The 16301-nt window shown below is 45.2% G+C and overlaps 1 protein-coding gene across 5 annotated transcripts in view; it reads left to right on the forward strand.

The window, feature by feature from the left end:
• LOC308200152 (uncharacterized protein) overlaps window positions 1-16301 on the forward strand; it is a 222834-nt gene that overhangs the window by 190592 nt on the left and 15941 nt on the right. For all 5 annotated transcript variants that reach the window (XM_080605366.1, XM_080605365.1, XM_080605367.1 and 2 more), the window contains 7 exons: window positions 4442-4570; window positions 8839-8967; window positions 10395-10523; window positions 10603-10728; window positions 11789-11917; window positions 12109-12237; window positions 13697-13825. In XM_080605366.1, the coding sequence (XP_080461492.1) occupies window positions 4442-4570; window positions 8839-8967; window positions 10395-10523; window positions 10603-10728; window positions 11789-11917; window positions 12109-12237; window positions 13697-13825 (900 nt within the window). The remainder of the gene's footprint in view (window positions 1-4441; window positions 4571-8838; window positions 8968-10394; window positions 10524-10602; window positions 10729-11788; window positions 11918-12108; window positions 12238-13696; window positions 13826-16301) is intronic.

Below are 16301 nucleotides of genomic sequence, written 5' to 3' on the forward strand. Positions count from 1 at the left end.
AGATACATTATTGTGAGTCGGCCTGTGGCATCATCTAAGGAGCCTGCTGCTGTGCTGTATCATTTTGCAGATCTTAAAAAATCGGGCTTTGGATACAAAAGAACCAGCATGAAGTCAGACATTCTGAAAATTATTCGTCTAAATGACTGAAGATTTTATAAATGATGATCATTAAACCAAAGCCACAATTATTTTGTTTAGAAAGCAGCCTTATCAGGCAATTTATGGAGGCGGCATTAGACTCCAAGAGAGGGAAATGGCACCACTCGCAGGCACCGACTGCCCTCTGATGGGCAGGAAGGTGCTGCACAGCCTTCCCGGTGATGTAGTGGAGGACCCAACCGGCTGCAGTATAATACAGCTTGGTGTTTTCCTCTCTTTCTTACCATGAATTATTGTACGAAACAAATATTCTGTCCAAAGCTCTGCTGCCATGTGTGCTTCATACTTTCTGGTATCTATGCCGTGTGCCTTTTTAAAATCAATTACTTAATCTCTGTTTTAATAAGTTGTTTTTTTCTTTTTATTTTTTTATGCACAAGGGAGTGTGCCCCAAGGCCACTGGCACCTCAGCACAGTTCTTACACGTGCCCAGATGCATGTCCTGTGACTCCTTTGCGATTTTGTAATAGTTTTGACATTGGGAGCTGACAAGTCAAACTGACTGACTTGACTTCATTCAATTGGAAATTAAGTCATTCTGTATGGGGGGTGTTTTCTAGCATTTGATATACCAAAGGCATTGGTGGTCTCTGCTGGACTCTAACAAATGTGTGACTATATTGGAAAAGCAATACAGTTATCTGTGTTGTGGTGTAAATCTGTGCATTTCAGCAGGAATCAAAATGAGGACAAAGAGACTAAATATCCTGCTCCAAGGTAGGTGTGAGAAGTAGGGGGAAACCAGGGTGATATCTATTGGGAAACAAAATAAAACTAAAACAAACAAAAAAAAACCAAACAACAACAACAAAAAAGGTTTCAGTTTTCAAATCAGTCAAGTTGGATGTTTTTTTCTTTTTAAATTGCTGGAAGAAGATTGTGGAGGGGAAAGCAGAAATTTGTGCCTATCATTCATGACCCTCGAGTTGTCAAAAGACCCTGTTTTCTGCATGTTTTCTCTCAAAAAGATGGGGTGTTTGCTCTGAGTTGACCTGTTTTACCTTTTCAAATAGAAAGTTTCATCCAGAAAGGTTTGTTTGTTTCCAAAAAAAAAAAAAAAGAAGATGCAGGAAAACGTGTGGGTGGCTTGCCCTTGGTAGAACTTTCTGGCACCTTTTCCCTGAGGAGCTGTAACACTTCTGTTTTTAGTGACTCGGAGACTGGCAGGGTTTCCTTCTGGCAGGGCTGCGCTTTTTGCTGTGCTCTTGACAATCCACCCACTTCGGCCAAGCTCTGCGCCTTTCAGGCGTCTCATGTGAGAACGTAGAGCTGGAGCTGCTGAGTTGCCTTCGAGTGCCAACATACCATTGGTGCTTCATCCCGGGGCTAGGAAGGGCTTTTCCATCATCACAGAAACACTGAAACTGCAAATTTTGCAGCTTTCCAAGTTTAAAGTCCTAGGAGAAGGTAATACCTTACAGGCGTTAATAATGAAATGAGCCCCCATTTCTTGATTTACCACAAATATCCATAAGCTCTAATGATTATTTTTCAGTATTGTTGGTGTAATCTTAGCCCTCACAAGTCTCAGCATTGGGCTTTCATAGTATGTCTCTTTATGGTGAAGTTAACCAGGCTTATCCACCATACTTTGCCTCTGTGGATGCCCACTGGCAGTTGTAGGAGGTCGTGAAGAATTTATGGCACTGTGGGCAAGCAAGCCTGTGTTTGTAGCCTCGAGCAGTCGTGTTACCAGCTGGCATGCTGAGGTATCTTATTCCCTGCCAAGGCAGCCAGCCCAAGTGAAAAGCATCGTCACGCCTGAAAGTGCTGTGGCTTTTGGGACAGGGGCAACATTTCAGTCATATTTCAGTTTAACTGGATGAAGGCAAACCTCCCCATTCACTAGAACTGAATATTTAGGAGGTATGACACGAGACAAGGCCTTGTATGTGATTCACTCTTCTCTGAAAAGAGCATAAATAGCGGGGACAGCATGGTGACTCAGAAGATATTTGCAATAATGCGTGCAAATTGGCATTTCCTTATGTTTCATCCCTACATATATTGCCTGCCAGTAATACAGATGACCGTACAACCAAAGCTACATCATCATCCACCAGCATGGGACAGTTTCCAAGCCAACCAGTATTAGGAAATAGTGTTGCTCCAGGGGCTGCTGTGTGAGACCTTGCTGCGAATTCTTCAGGAATTGACTGAAATTCTGTGCCCTCAGCAGCAGGATGCTGCGAAGAGGCCACACGCTCTTCAAAGTGCTTCTGTCTGTCTGTCAGCATCTCATTTCGGCTTTGCTCAGAGCCAGCCTCAGTCAGCTGTTCTTCATCTGGTCCGGCAGCATTCAGTCACACCGCTGCCTCTCCAGGAGTGGCATGATCACGTATAATATTGGGTAAGAATAAAGCTTTAAAGCCACTTTCTGAAAGAAAATGAGGCCTTTCTGAGGGCGGTACGTGCCTGCTCTATCTTTCAGCACTGCTCAGTCCTTTAGAAAAATGAATCTTTTGAATTCTGCGACTCTTTAAAAAGAGCTGCAAAAGGAGCAGAACCGTTTTAGTTGCAAAGTAGCTAATTTGTATGTCAGCAGCTATTTGTACGTTAGCTAATATGCCTTTTCGCTGAAAACAAAATAATCTACTAAGAAGTGTTTGCAGGTCATATGAACTACATAGGGAAGAGTTCTTTTGCATTTTCTTGAAACCAGCAAGTGATACAACCAGAACATGGAAGAAATAGTGTATGGCTCTTCACAAGGTCTGGCATTACAATGGGAAATTAATCATTTTCAGTTGTTCTTTGAGAGTGGTACTACTAGCGATACCACCAGATATCCTCCTGAGCTGATAATGTTATGCACCTGGACTGTGCTGTGGTAGCAGAAGATGGCTGAGTCCTTCCTCTATCCTGTTAAAGCGTAGATAATGTGAGTAGTATTTTCTCCAGAAAAGGTGCCTACTGTGAGCACCCACTGCTGCAGGACTTTTGTTTTAATGCGCTTAAAGATAAACAGAAAAGTCAAAACAAACTAATGGGGAAAAAAAAAAGAAAAACACAACAAAAAACACAACCAAGACCCAAAACAATTCTTTCTTGTAATAAATTGCTAAATATATCAATGCTGGCTTCAAATAAATATCAGTATCGGACCTGCAGGAAGCCTGGGCTTCCATGGGCTTTTGATGTCAGGCAGTCCAACAGTTCACCCCAACAAAATCTAAAAGAATCGAAGTGTGACTGTGTTAGCCATCGGTATGAGAGCAAGCACCGTGTCCCACCAGGAGAGCTGGGTCACCCTGCCCTGCACCAGATCCTGCTGGGGAAGGCAGCTGTTACAGCTGATGTCATTCTGTGAAGCGCTGAGCATCTGCAGCTCCTGCTTTGAAGGTTATGATTGTCTTCATTGTGCTGTAGTTTTGTTTAGCATCACTCCCTGCTCCTCTCTGGTATGTGTTGTATGACCCAAGGCACATGCCCAATTACAGCATCAGGCCAACAGAAGAATTATCCAGTTCACTGCCAGTTCACTGCTCCATCTGACAGAGCATCCCAGAATGCCACACAATTATCCCACAAAATTGGAGGCAGCGGGATTCTTGGACTTGTCCTACAGTGTGTTTAGGAACTGATGCATTAATAACGGTATGTCTAGCCCCCGTGAAGCGCAGCACTCAACATTTGGATTTGGAATCAGCACTGCTGCAGGACAGACTCCGATTCTCTCTTGGGACTTCTGCAGTTAATCGTTGTCACAAGATAGCCCAGTAAGATTTCTGGTTTTGTAAGATAAAAGGGGGAAAAAAGGCTGTGCATGTCTAAGAATAACTGACAGTACTCCGTAGTCCCTGTGTTAAACAAAGGGAAACTTTGTCAGCCTTTGAAGCTACCTGAGGTTAAGTAGTAGAAGTCCTTTCTTGTATGCTGTGGATCCACACTGCTAAACCATAATAAATAAGGACATAAAGATTGAAACCACATGCCGATGTTTCTTCCTTACAACTTGATAACAGCTCTCACCGGTTTGGACTGCGCAGAGGCTGCCTGATGCTTTAAGGCTTTCCATCAGTGTCAGGTACTTCTCCATTTTTCTGAGACTTTTATTGAACAGGGAAGACAAAGAGCAAAGTTTTGTGGAATAACTGCTCATTTAATGAGCACCATCGCTCCTGAGATTGAATGATTCAGGATTTCTGTGGAATGAATGACATATACTTGTGTGTCTACAGCTTTATTTTCACTCAGGATATGATAATTATATATGTAATATATCTATATGTATATATGTATGAGAACTTTGCTGAAAATGGTTATTTTGCATTTTCAGCTTGTCCAGAAGGATTTTTTGGGCTTGACTGCCACCAGGTGTGCAACTGCAAGAACGCTGCAGGCTGTGACCACGTCCTGGGAACGTGCCGCTGCCTCCCCGGCTGGCTGGGAGAGACCTGCGAGCAGCGTACGTACCGCACCGCCGCGGCCCCCGTCGGCGTGGCACGGGTCTCTTCTGGGAACGGAGGGTGACCCACCAGGGTATGATGGTAGCTGGGTCACGTTCCTTTCCAACAAGGCCAAAAAAGGAAACAATCTTTGGTAGCAGCGTAAATAATCAAGGTTTTTTTTTTCTTTTTGGCCGATGTTGGGACTTTTCAAATATTTTAAGCATCGGTTTTTAAATAGCAGTGCTATATCTGACCATAGGAAGAATCTCAGCTTTACATTTTTGTGAAGCATCAGGACGTGAAGTGTCGTGTCTGCGTTTCTGGTGTATCTCATCTGACTATCAATTATAAAGTGACAGATTACAAATGCAAAACGTGGAAAAATCGGAGCAGGGACTGTTTTGTTATATGACCATGAGAAAATAGTTTTATAACTAATTCTTAGAAAAGTTATTTGCTTTGAAAAAAAAAGAAGTCAGCTTCCTGGATTTTCACAAGCATGGATTATCCCACAGTCTTGGGGTTAGTAAGAGGACTGGTCTGTACAGCAGTGTACGCAGAGCCAACTTTTGCTGTTAGTGAGCACTTATTTATGAGATTTCTTTAATCCATAGGTTGCATATTTCTGTAGGAGAAAATTAATTAAACTTAGAAATGATGCTTGTATCGAAACAATCCAATTCTCCAGCCAGGTACTGTGATATACTCAGCCCTTCCAGAGGGCTGCACTTGCTCTTGGCATCTTTCCCTCATTTGCCCTCCACCACCCAGCCTGTCTTCTGAGAGGGCTTCTCCCGTAAAGTCCCCTGCTCTTCTGATAGAGCCATCTGTCTCCTTGGCCCTTCCCGGCTCTTTGGGATGACTTAGGGATGGGAAACTCTGTTCTGACATATTTCATTAAATTCAATTAAGAAATGCAGCTCTTTTTCAATGGCCTTGTGCCCCTCTCTCACATGAGGAAGAAACTATTTATCCTCTCACACCGCAGCTATTAGAGCCTTGTGCCAGGCTGATTTATTCCTCGTGCTGGTTAAGATGCCAAAGCCTCTGAGGCCGCCTCTGCCCGTAAGTAAAAGAGCAAGGTCGGCCAGCAGCGCAGAAGGGCAAACTGCTCTTCCCTTGGCTAGATGATGCATCTTCATTTTGACTTTGACTGGCTGGTAATGCCTTGTACTACAGCAGGTGTTAAGAAACAGATGGCAGGGGCCCCTTTTCGGGTCATCTGGTCACACACGGCTCTGTTTCTACTGGGGTGTTGTTGGGGGACTTGAGGGCAGGGGAGAAGTTTGCAGGGAGCCTGATTTTTACAGCCACAGGTGCAATAAAGACAGGCCTGGACCTTGGTGCTGTGCCTCCAGGAGCTGCCGACCTCAGCTCCAGAGCTGCTCCAAGGATCGCGACCACAGGCTGGGGACACTTGTCCCCAACTCCTCGTCCCTGCCCGGCATTTAATATTCACCCTACCCTTTCCTGGGGCTTGCCAGCTTCAGCAGCTGGAAGATCAGCATTTGTTTTCCAGTAATCAGATTGCAGACAACGTGCTGGAGGATATTGAGGAATAATTTTGACATCATGGGATTTGAATTGATCCTAAGTTGGCCATGCAGTGCATTTTATACACTGCTATCTAATTACGGGAGATACAGACAGTAATGCCTTTTGTTAAAGCTGCCTAACACTTTCCATTACAAGACCGTGCTTTACAGTTGCTTGTAAATGAGTTATAATAATTTTCTATCTAATTATGGGAGATATGGACAGTAATGCCTTTTGTTAAAGCTGCCTAACGTTTTCCATTACAAAACTGTGTTTTACAGTTTCTTGTAAATGAGTTATAATCATTTGGGATGAAATCTGCCAAGCAAGCTCTTCCCCAGCTTATGGTTGTATTTGGCAATTTTATTTTATTTTATTATTTTTAAAAATTTTAAGCGTCCACCTAAGATATTTCAGGTTTCCAAGAAGGAAGTTTAGGTGTACTGCTGGCGCTTGAGAATTAAGCTGTTTTGTTGAGTGTCATGATGCTGCAAAGATATAAAACTGATGACTTGATATTTGGCATGAAGATATAAGGCACTAAAAACGCCTCTTTCTGAAGCAGCTGGGGCTCCCCAGGACCTCCACAGAAGCTGTTCCTTGTGATAAAAAGAGACCACGTTGTTTTTTAAGATAAATGAGTACAGAAAGATTGGCTCTTCCAGAGTCTCTGCTCAGGGGCACTGATAACCAGAGTTTTGACGTTTCATAGTGTGTGAGCACTTGACTTTGCAAATTTCCTGTTCTTTAAAAGCAGCAGCTTCCTTTTGGGAAGCATAATCTGTGGAAACTGCATGAAACCCAATCTTCTGGGCACCCTATTGAGTCGTAGCGCACATCTTTACCCTGTGCTCCCCTGCACATTTGATAGATGTTGACTTCCAGTCTGAATGTTTTGGCCTCCAGTTTCATGTGTTCCTCACGCTGCATGTGAAAGCAGATTTTAAAGACATCAAGTGAATAATTCCTCCTTTTACAGAGGAAAGGCGCTGAGAGAAAAAAATTGAAGCAGGAAGAAGTGTAATAATTTAATCCTTGCTTTTGCTCCTTTCCTTTGCATTCATCATAAAGAGAGGAGAGAAAGCCCCAGGGGTATTTGTACACTCAGTTGAGGAACTTTGTACAACAACTGCAATATTCTACTTATCTTATTCTTTAGAAAAGTAGTTTGATAATTAGGTTTGTCCTACAGAGAAGCTAAAAAATTTTGTGTGCACCCAGTAGAATAATTAAAGTTTTCCTCTCCAGAAATTTCTGCTTTCTTACTAGGATTTTCACTAGAAAACTCTTTTGTCTTCTTGGTAAGTAGAGCAAGAGCTTTGCACACATATTCCAAAAAACCTCCCACAAACCACTAGTAACCAGTCAGAGGACCTGGTTATGAGCTGGTTTTTCCTTTGGCATGGTTATGATACAGTTCTGGTCTGTATTGTGGAAATATTTAGTTCTGCTCCCAAAACCGAGCCAGAGCTCCGTAAGATGGGCTGAACCCGTCAACTTGAACTTGGCAATCAGGCCTCATTTGCAGAACAAACTTAAACTGTGATGGGACTGTGCTCCTGCACTTTCTTGTGGTTTTCATGTGGATGGGGTCCAGGCGATGAAAAAAAAATTAACATTGTTGAGAAGTCCTGGGAGGAATGGTGTCTGTGAGAACCATGTCAGGAAGCTGGAAGTCTTCAGATGGGAAGAAAAGGGCTGCGAATGGGTCAGATACTGTCAACCAGCCTCACCCCTGAGGTCGAGATGATTTCACTCCTCCTTTCTGCCCCCTGGGATGTGTCCTCCTGCAGCACTACATCGAGTTCTGCAAGCTGACACCCTCAAAGGCATAGAGGTTCTGTGGAAAGTGATAGTTTGGGTCAGATCCTGGAAGATGTCACATTCAGTGCGTGAAGGACGCTTTTCTGGATCGGGGATCAGAGTCGTTCTCGCCTCTCCAGTGCATGCCAGCAGTGCTGCAGGGATGAGAGGCTCTGACAGCTTCGTGCAAGTGAATGAGAGCCTCTGTAACGCAGACACAGAACCGTGCAACGAGGCTATCCAACTTCAGCGACTCATTTTGTATTCTGCGGGTGATATTCCAAGAAAACAGAGTAGCAGGGTTGTCAGTTTTCCCCCATTTAATGCTATCCAAATCTCCAGTGCAATGGAGAACAGAAAAATTTTATCATGGCCATTCTTCATGGGCGGCAGCACCAGCAGCACTGAAATGGAGCTGCAGCAAGTGTATATTTGTGAGATGGTTGTGTTAAGTTTTCACCTGGGAGCCAGCTGCTTAGCTGAATGTGTTGAAAATATCACTCCTCTCTGACCAAAGAATGAGGCTCCGGGTGAGCTGATGCATCCACCTGTGAAAAATGAACAATGAAAACAATGAAGTTGTCAGTTCTCTCACCAGGATTCAAATAAATATCGGGGCTGTCAAGCTGGCGGTTCTGCTGGACCATTAGTTCAGCACAAAGACATTCCGCAGGGCAGGGGGATGACAGCTGATCCATCACCGGAGAGATCCTACCCTTTGATAAAAGTCTCCTCAGAACGTGCTATGATACATATTTTTAAGCCACGTTATTTAGTGTCAGGCATGGTTAATGTATGGACTTAGGCACCCTTAAGATGTGAAAAGAGTACCATCAGCGGCCAATTTCCAGCTGATCTCCCCAGCACTGGGGTCTGTCTCGGGGTTGCTCCGCGTGATGCCTCCTTTGGTGTGCTCTGATTGCTTCTGGGGCTTCTCTCGTTGCAGCCTGCCAGCGGGACAGGTACGGGCAAGGCTGCACTCACACCTGCGACTGTCACAACGGAGCACTCTGTGATCACGTCACCGGGACGTGTGCTTGTACCCCCGGCTGGAAAGGAGCCACCTGCCAAGAAGGTACAGGGATTTCACTCTCCTATTGAAGGAATATAGAAGGGAAAAATGAAACTTCTTCTCGGGGCTTCACTGCTAGTTGAATCGCTATGCTGTCACTGGCTTTGCACCCGCACAGCAGTGGAGTTCGGCCCATTAGAACAACCTGTGAACCACATCACGGGCACACGTGTTGGGCTGGGCATGGGAGCTCGGTGTACATGAGGCAGAGGGGGCTGAAGCAGAGCCTGGAAGGACAGCCGATCTCCAGCTGATCTGTCAGAGAGCTGATCCTGAAGGCTGGCTGGCTGAGGGAGAAAAGGTCCATAAAACCTCCCCTTATGCCATTGAAACACAATTCTGTTTCTTTTCTATGCTCTGCTTTATTGCCCCATGTGTTTGACTGATTCACGTCATTACCGTGCGTTGTTCCAGACACAGGCTAAATCCAGAACATGCGAAAGGCATTGGGAGCTCCAGCCTTGGCACCTACCCCAGTGCGTGTGACTCAAACACAAGCCCAGCTCCAAGCAGTCTTAAGGAAGGAGGCTGGCAAAGAACGGCCGCACTGAGGCTTGTGTTGCACATCCTCTTCTGCTGTAGCCAAACTAATAGGAGAAGTTGTCCCTCCCTGTTGCAGCAGGGTCCTGTCTGTGTGCCTCCCCCCCTCGGGGTGCCTTGTGCTGTAAGCAATGCCTAAGTAAGTTGCCAAACATGAGTTTGGCAACTGTAAGTATGTTGCCAAACACACCCTTTTTCTTTAATGATGCATTTGGAGATTTCTGTACTTTTTCTTTTCCCTTTGGAAGTAAGGAGGTAGAATAAGTGAGTGAGGATGGCTGAGCCACCCTCCTGTGACTGTGCTTTGGCAGAGGGAGAACTTGCTCCTGTTAGCATCTTAAAAAGGTGCCACTCTGCCAGAGATCTCTATTTTTTGTGCCAAAAAAAAATAGGTTCTACCCATAGATTCCAATTGTGATGGGAATCAGCGAACTTGCTTAACTTAAAATTAGGTAAACTGTAAAACGTTATCAGCCCGCTGTGGATAGCGAGGTCAATTGCTCATTAGAAAAGTAATTGTGATTTTAAGAGCACAGTACAAATTGATGCTGAAAGCTGCAAATCAATATCTCCATTTCTTGGTGTTGAGGAAGCCGCTGGGAACCAAGATTTGTTTTTCATAGGTGTGAACAGAAAATCTCAAGGTTGTTTGGCAGATCATAGTTAACTCACTTCATCAGCTGCCCTTTCATGCATTTTGTTCCGAGATCAGTTTTACTGATGTAATTCCTTGCAAGTCGTGGCCTCTGTTTGTACTATGTTGTACCTCCTCCAGCACCGACACAACCACCGGGGCTACGGAGGGTGTAAGCTGGGGGAAGTTTGCGTTCAGCCTGTGTGTGCCTGCACTTCTTAATTCAAGGCTTTTGCTGTTTAACTCCTCTTTGCAGCCTGTCCTCCTGGGCGGTACGGCGCCAACTGCCTGCAGCGCTGCCTCTGCCGCGGCCAGGCTACGTGCGACCGCGTGACAGGCGAGTGCCAGTGTCCCAAGGGCTGGACGGGAGCAGCCTGTGAGCTCGGTGAGTCTCCTTGTGTTTGTAGCACTCCTGCACCTCGTGCCACTGTCCCGGCCCTTGTCACTCTGCTGTCTCGTTCCAGAGTGCAAGGACGGGAGATACGGAGAGGGCTGTGGGCAGAACTGCAGCTGCCACCACGGGGCTTGTGAGCGGCTCTCGGGGAAATGCGTCTGCCACGCCGGCTGGACAGGGGAGCGCTGCGATGCTGGTGAGGGCAGTTCCTTCTTTAGAGGCTGTTTTTTTTGGCACGCACTTCTGCAGTCAGCTGTTTCTGCCAGAGTATGGAGTCTGTTTCTATTTTGTATCTTAATTTTCCACTAGTCTGTAGGCCGGTAAGAAATGGTGCAGGTATGAGAGCTCACCATGTGTCCGTGAGCCCGGGAGGCAAGTCTCTGCTCAACCCAAACACATGCCATGCTCCAAATCATTTTATGTCCTTCTAGTCCTGTTCCCTGCCTGCTAAGAAAACAGAGGTATTTCTTGGCCTTACGGCTCCAAGGAAGAACACATGGAAGGAATTGCCTTGCAAGCAGAGTTTGCCAGATCAGCCGCACGCTGCTGCATCTGTGTGTCATTGAGGGCAGCTCAGCAAATCAGGCTGTAATGGTTCAAGTTACACCTACCTCACATGTCCAGTCTATGGTCCAAATTGCCCAAATTTGACATAGCTGTCTGGCATGTTTAAATCTATGTAAATCCCTTAAATAGCAACCTCCTAAGCACTAGGTGTCAGATGAATGAAATGTGCCTTCAGTGCCTCCACTGGCTTGCTGTGACTTTTGCAAGCCACAAGCACTTTTGTGACTCATCACGAGGTGCTGAGGACTCCTGAAGCCTCGGCCACCAAGGAGACCTGTAAAGCCCTTCCATTTCTTCAGGCCTCACTTTCTCTTTGATCACTTTGTAGAGACTCGTGAGGTGGAAAGCAGCACATGGACACTGTTCTCACTGTCCAGACGGCTGTCCGTCAGGCTGTGCGCGTAACTGTAAAAGTAAATGGCGTCGCCACCTCTAAAGACACCATCTGGATTTGTACTCTAGACTAGGAGCAAGTCTTTGCAAGCTTTCATGTGTGGACTCATTAATAGCCAATGATAAATGCTTTTAATACTTTTAACATATTTTACTTCAATTACATATTCTGGGCATGCAGTCCCCTAAATACACACCGCCATGTGCAAGAAGAACAATACTGACGCGTTCGCCAGCGAGCAGTGCTTTCCGTGCAGCAGCACAAGCTGTTGCTCTCTGTCTGCTTCTCCTCGCAGTCTGTCCCCCCGGATATTTTGGCGAGCGGTGCGAGGAGCAATGTGACTGCGTACACAGCGTGTCCTGCCACCACCAGACGGGAGCGTGTCGCTGCAAAAAGGGGTGGCGGGGGAGGCACTGTGACAAACGTGAGTGTCTGCGGGGCGTTCAGGGAGCAAAGCTAGGGGTGGTGTTGTGTTCCTCCCCGATCCCAGTGGGTGGCTGGATCCTTTCACTCTGGGTCAGTTCTGAAGTGTTCACAGGGATGGGTGCAGCGTGTTGGTCCGAGGGGGTAGCTCTGTGCTGTCATGCCTGGGTGCTAACGGTGTTACCCTTGCAGCTTGCTTGCCCGGCCACTACGGCACGGGCTGTGCCCAGCGGTGCCAGTGCCCTGCCGGCACCCCCTGCCACCACCTGACGGGCAAGTGCGGCTGTCCTCCGGGATTCACCGGCTTCAGCTGCGAGAGAAGTAAGTTATAAGGCCTCAAATAGCAAAAAAAAAAAATACAGGAGATCAATTAATTTCTTAAGTAAAAAGCTGATGATACCATTAGTGCCTGAGGTAGAAAGAGAAAACAACCTCGCAGAAGGGAAGATGGACGCGGGTTGGGGTGCTGCGTACAGCTGCCCCCTGCACTGCGTGTTGCTCAGCCAAATGACTTGGCTGGTTCTCACCTCTGTGCTCAGCGCAGTTTGGGCAGGTGAGTTTTGTCTTCTTGACATTTGCAGCCCTCAGGCTGGCAGAGAGCAACTGTGGACTGAACTGGATAAAAACAGGGTCAGGAGGTGCCGCGGGTAAAGCAGCAGCTCTGCTTTCTGTTGGCCTGGTCCACGTGAGAGACCTTGTGTTCCTGCCCATCAGAGCTCATGGAAATGTCATTATCTAGTTTTTCCTCAATGTTGAATTTGGCTGTCTGGAGCTGTCTCTGAAAGTAGACTTTTTCTGTGACCCTGGCTGCATAGCCTTGACTTGGTTCTTCCTCGTGACATTTTGCCTGAGCACTCTTTCAGCCAAAAGAAAAGTAACACCCAAAAAGAGTTGACATTGGGGTCCCCCATCCTGCATTAAAGGATTAAATTCTTCTCCACAACGAATGCAACTTAACAGATGTGGCAGTGAGTAACCACCAGGCCTGGCCCTGGAGATGCCCTGAGCTGGGACTGAAAGACAGCAACAGTGCTCGGCTGCTGCAGGGGCCACTCAGGGCAAAATCGGGATTTGGGGCAGTTGAATATTGCTCGTCCTCCCAGTAAGAGTTGCTGGATGACCTAGAGCTACCGGCAGTGCTCCTGCCACCTTCTGCTGCCTCTCCCATCCCCTCATGTCCTCTGTGCAAGGCGGCCTGCACGTAGTCCAAGGTCTCCTCCTCAGGGATGGCCCAGCTCGCCCCGTGCTCAGAGCCGCCAGCCACGGCTGCCGCCGCTACACCTCGTGCTTCCTCTGAGGCCGGTCCGAGCTAGAGCAATCGTGCAGTGAGCGGCCGTGTAGGAATTAGACAGGGAAAGTTCACAAAACGCAGACGATGTGCCTGTCAACGAGCGAAATGAAACCTGTAAAAATGTTTGTGCCAAAGCAGCTTTGCAAGTTTAAACTCCCTGCAAAAGGTAGAATGTCTTTATCCATATGCCTGGTCCCTGGTGAGTTATACTGTTATTTTAGTCAATTTTACCTGACATTTCCCTATGATTTTCTCTAGTGACAAGAAAATTGTATCTGGCCCTTGACAGTTGGGCACAAATTGACTGAACGAAACAAAATCAAGCAGTGAAGTAACCCCCAAGTAAATGCAATAAATCCGAAGTCCCGGAGGATGGAATAGTTCTGTAGGCAGGGGTTTTATTTAATAAATTTGAGCTTGCTCTTTGTTTGAGTGCTATATTTACCAAGACAAATTTAATTTGTTGGTTTACATTTCCTCTTCCCCGAGCCTGTCCACCGAGCACGTATGGCAAGAACTGTAACCAAGGCTGTCAGTGCTCTGCCGAGGAGGATTGTCACCCGGTCACCGGCGACTGTGTGTGCCGCCCCGGGTACCACGGGGCCCGCTGCGACCGCCGTGAGTATCACCCTGGGATGCCCATCTTCTCGGGGTGGACCGAGGCACGCAGAGGCATTGAATTCATCTTTGTCACTACCTTCAGCACCAACTGAGATAAAGTAAGCGTAGCTTGTGCTAATTTACACTAATAAAAATGTTTGCCTTATTGCAAGGGATTTTTTTTTCCTGGGGACCAGCATCATTTGCTGCCTAAATTCTTTCCAGTTCCATGCTGAGCTGAAGAATATCGACGTAATTCTCTGCGTTTACACTTCTCATCTTCAGCTACGCATGGATATTGGGTTGCTCTGTGATTTCAAAATACCCAGGCCAAAATACTTGCCGAAATCTCTGAGTGCTGAAGTAAGGACAAATGGTTATTATAAAACAACAAGCTGCAATTGGCAATAAATCTAAGTGATTCATAAAGTCAGTTAAGTTGTAGGGCCTTCTGAGGAACAATCAAATTAAACAAATTGTTACTCTGGATTGAAAAATGGTGACTAGCGTGGAGGACAAAATGCCAGTTGGCTGAATGCTCCATCATAAAAAATATTCCCAGATCCACGTGCCTCATGCCGGCATTTTAGGACATCTGTAAAGTTGTTTCTGGTGGAATGTGGCAGCTGATAGGAAACATATACCAAAGTATCCAAAAAAGGAGACAGTTAATTACCTTTTTATTTACAACTTTAATTTTGTTTTTATTCTGTGGCTTGTAATAGTCTTATTAAAAAAAAGAAAGAAAGAAAGAAAGAAAGGGAAAAAAAATGTCTTTTTTCAAACTCAGTCTTTCTCTCTCTGGCAAATGCTGATTTTCCTTTCCTAGGAATTCAGTGTGGCTGTGTTTGGTTTGCTTGCTTTTTTGGGTGACAGTTTGGATACAGAGGCCAACTGCAATATGCCTGGCTCTGGTAAGGGTTAAACCTGTGCTTCATGCATTGAGTACAAGCAGGTAGGAGGCTCGTTTTAGAGACAGACATTTGTATTACCATCATGTCATCACAAGGTATTCTTTAAAATGTAAATGTAAGGATTGATTCTATCCTTTGTACATCAGTTCTCACTGTAAGTGAGATTGAAATCCAGCCTTCAAAGTCTAGACTAGAGCCATCTGGATCCATTATACATTAGATTATAATAAATATTATAGTAGAGCAGTAGTGGAGATCAACTATTTAACAGTGTCATTTTAAAAGACTTAATTATGGTTAGCCTATTACCTTTTATGTAGTAATCTTTCAGTAGTCATTACCTGTGCATGTGGTACTAAATCTCTACAGATTATAATAAATGTCCTTGCGCTTGCTTAGATCCTTAGGATTTCACTTCAAAATTTAAAATTTAAAAGAATAATAATTATACTCAAGTTTTGATATTAAAAAAAAATCTTACAAAATGAAATCTGTGTTTTGTTACATTCAAAGAGCATTTTGTCATGGATTTCTATGTAGCTAGGATTAATCTATATCATATGAGATGTGATCCTTCGCAGCACTGTGTTCTTCTAGGTTCCATAAATAAACAGTATCTTGCACAGCAAATTCTCACATAATAAATAGAGCTTTGTTAAACTTTTACAGGAGAGAGAACGAAATGGTAGAGATTCATAGAGGGGGAAAAAATTGTCTTGCATCTATGGTTTATTTTTCATATTCTCTCATGTTGCTCTGGGTAAGCAATAGAGATAAAAAAATGGAAGGAAAACAGTTCAGGTGTGAGTTATTTTTAGATTCAGGTCAGTGGATTGAGAGATCATGGACCTGATTCTGAAGTGACACTGCCTGATAACCAGGGATTAGCTAGCATGACTTTGGTGGAAATACTGCTTGTTACTGCCATCCTCACTACAGAAAGAGCTGGGGCTGCTCCAAGATGAAGAAGCTTTCAATATAATATTAAAAACAGCATAGGGAGCCGCTCCCAAAGACGTGAAGTGGGCTTCAGTCCAGTCAACATGTGGTTGGATGCTGCTGGAAACGGTTTCTGGCAGCTATTGCTGTATTTATAGTACTGTGAAAAAAGGTTCAAGAAAATATCTATAAAAGGTGTAGTTGGCTGGGAAGTCAAATTTCCAGGAGCCAAGAGCAACGAGGCTTTCATGTTCTCAAATTTTGGAGTGAAGAGCTGAAACAGTCTCTTGGCAGGATCCTGAGGAAGCAGACAAACTAGCAATAAGGTTCCCATCAGTTGTCCATAACTCAGTGGATAGGCAGATCTACTGGAGTGAAGTTAGGCATAAAATCCAGTAAGAGGTGTTGTCACAGACAGAAAAACCATCCTACGTCCCTGTGACATTTATTGAGCTGGGCGAGCTCTGAAAGACTCCACCAACTTCACCTTCAAGCTGTAGGTAACAGGATGCTTCCAAAAAGTGTTTTTGACAGTGCAATTAATAATATTGGTAAGGAAAGCCCTAGTGTATGTGGTTGGTATGAAAAAATTTAGGAACTCTTGGTCATGGCAAACCCACCCAAACCAGAAGGAAAAAAAT

This window comes from Anser brachyrhynchus (assembly GCF_964034855.1).
Source record: "Anser brachyrhynchus genome assembly, chromosome: 9".
Lineage (NCBI taxonomy): Eukaryota > Metazoa > Chordata > Aves > Anseriformes > Anatidae > Anser > Anser brachyrhynchus.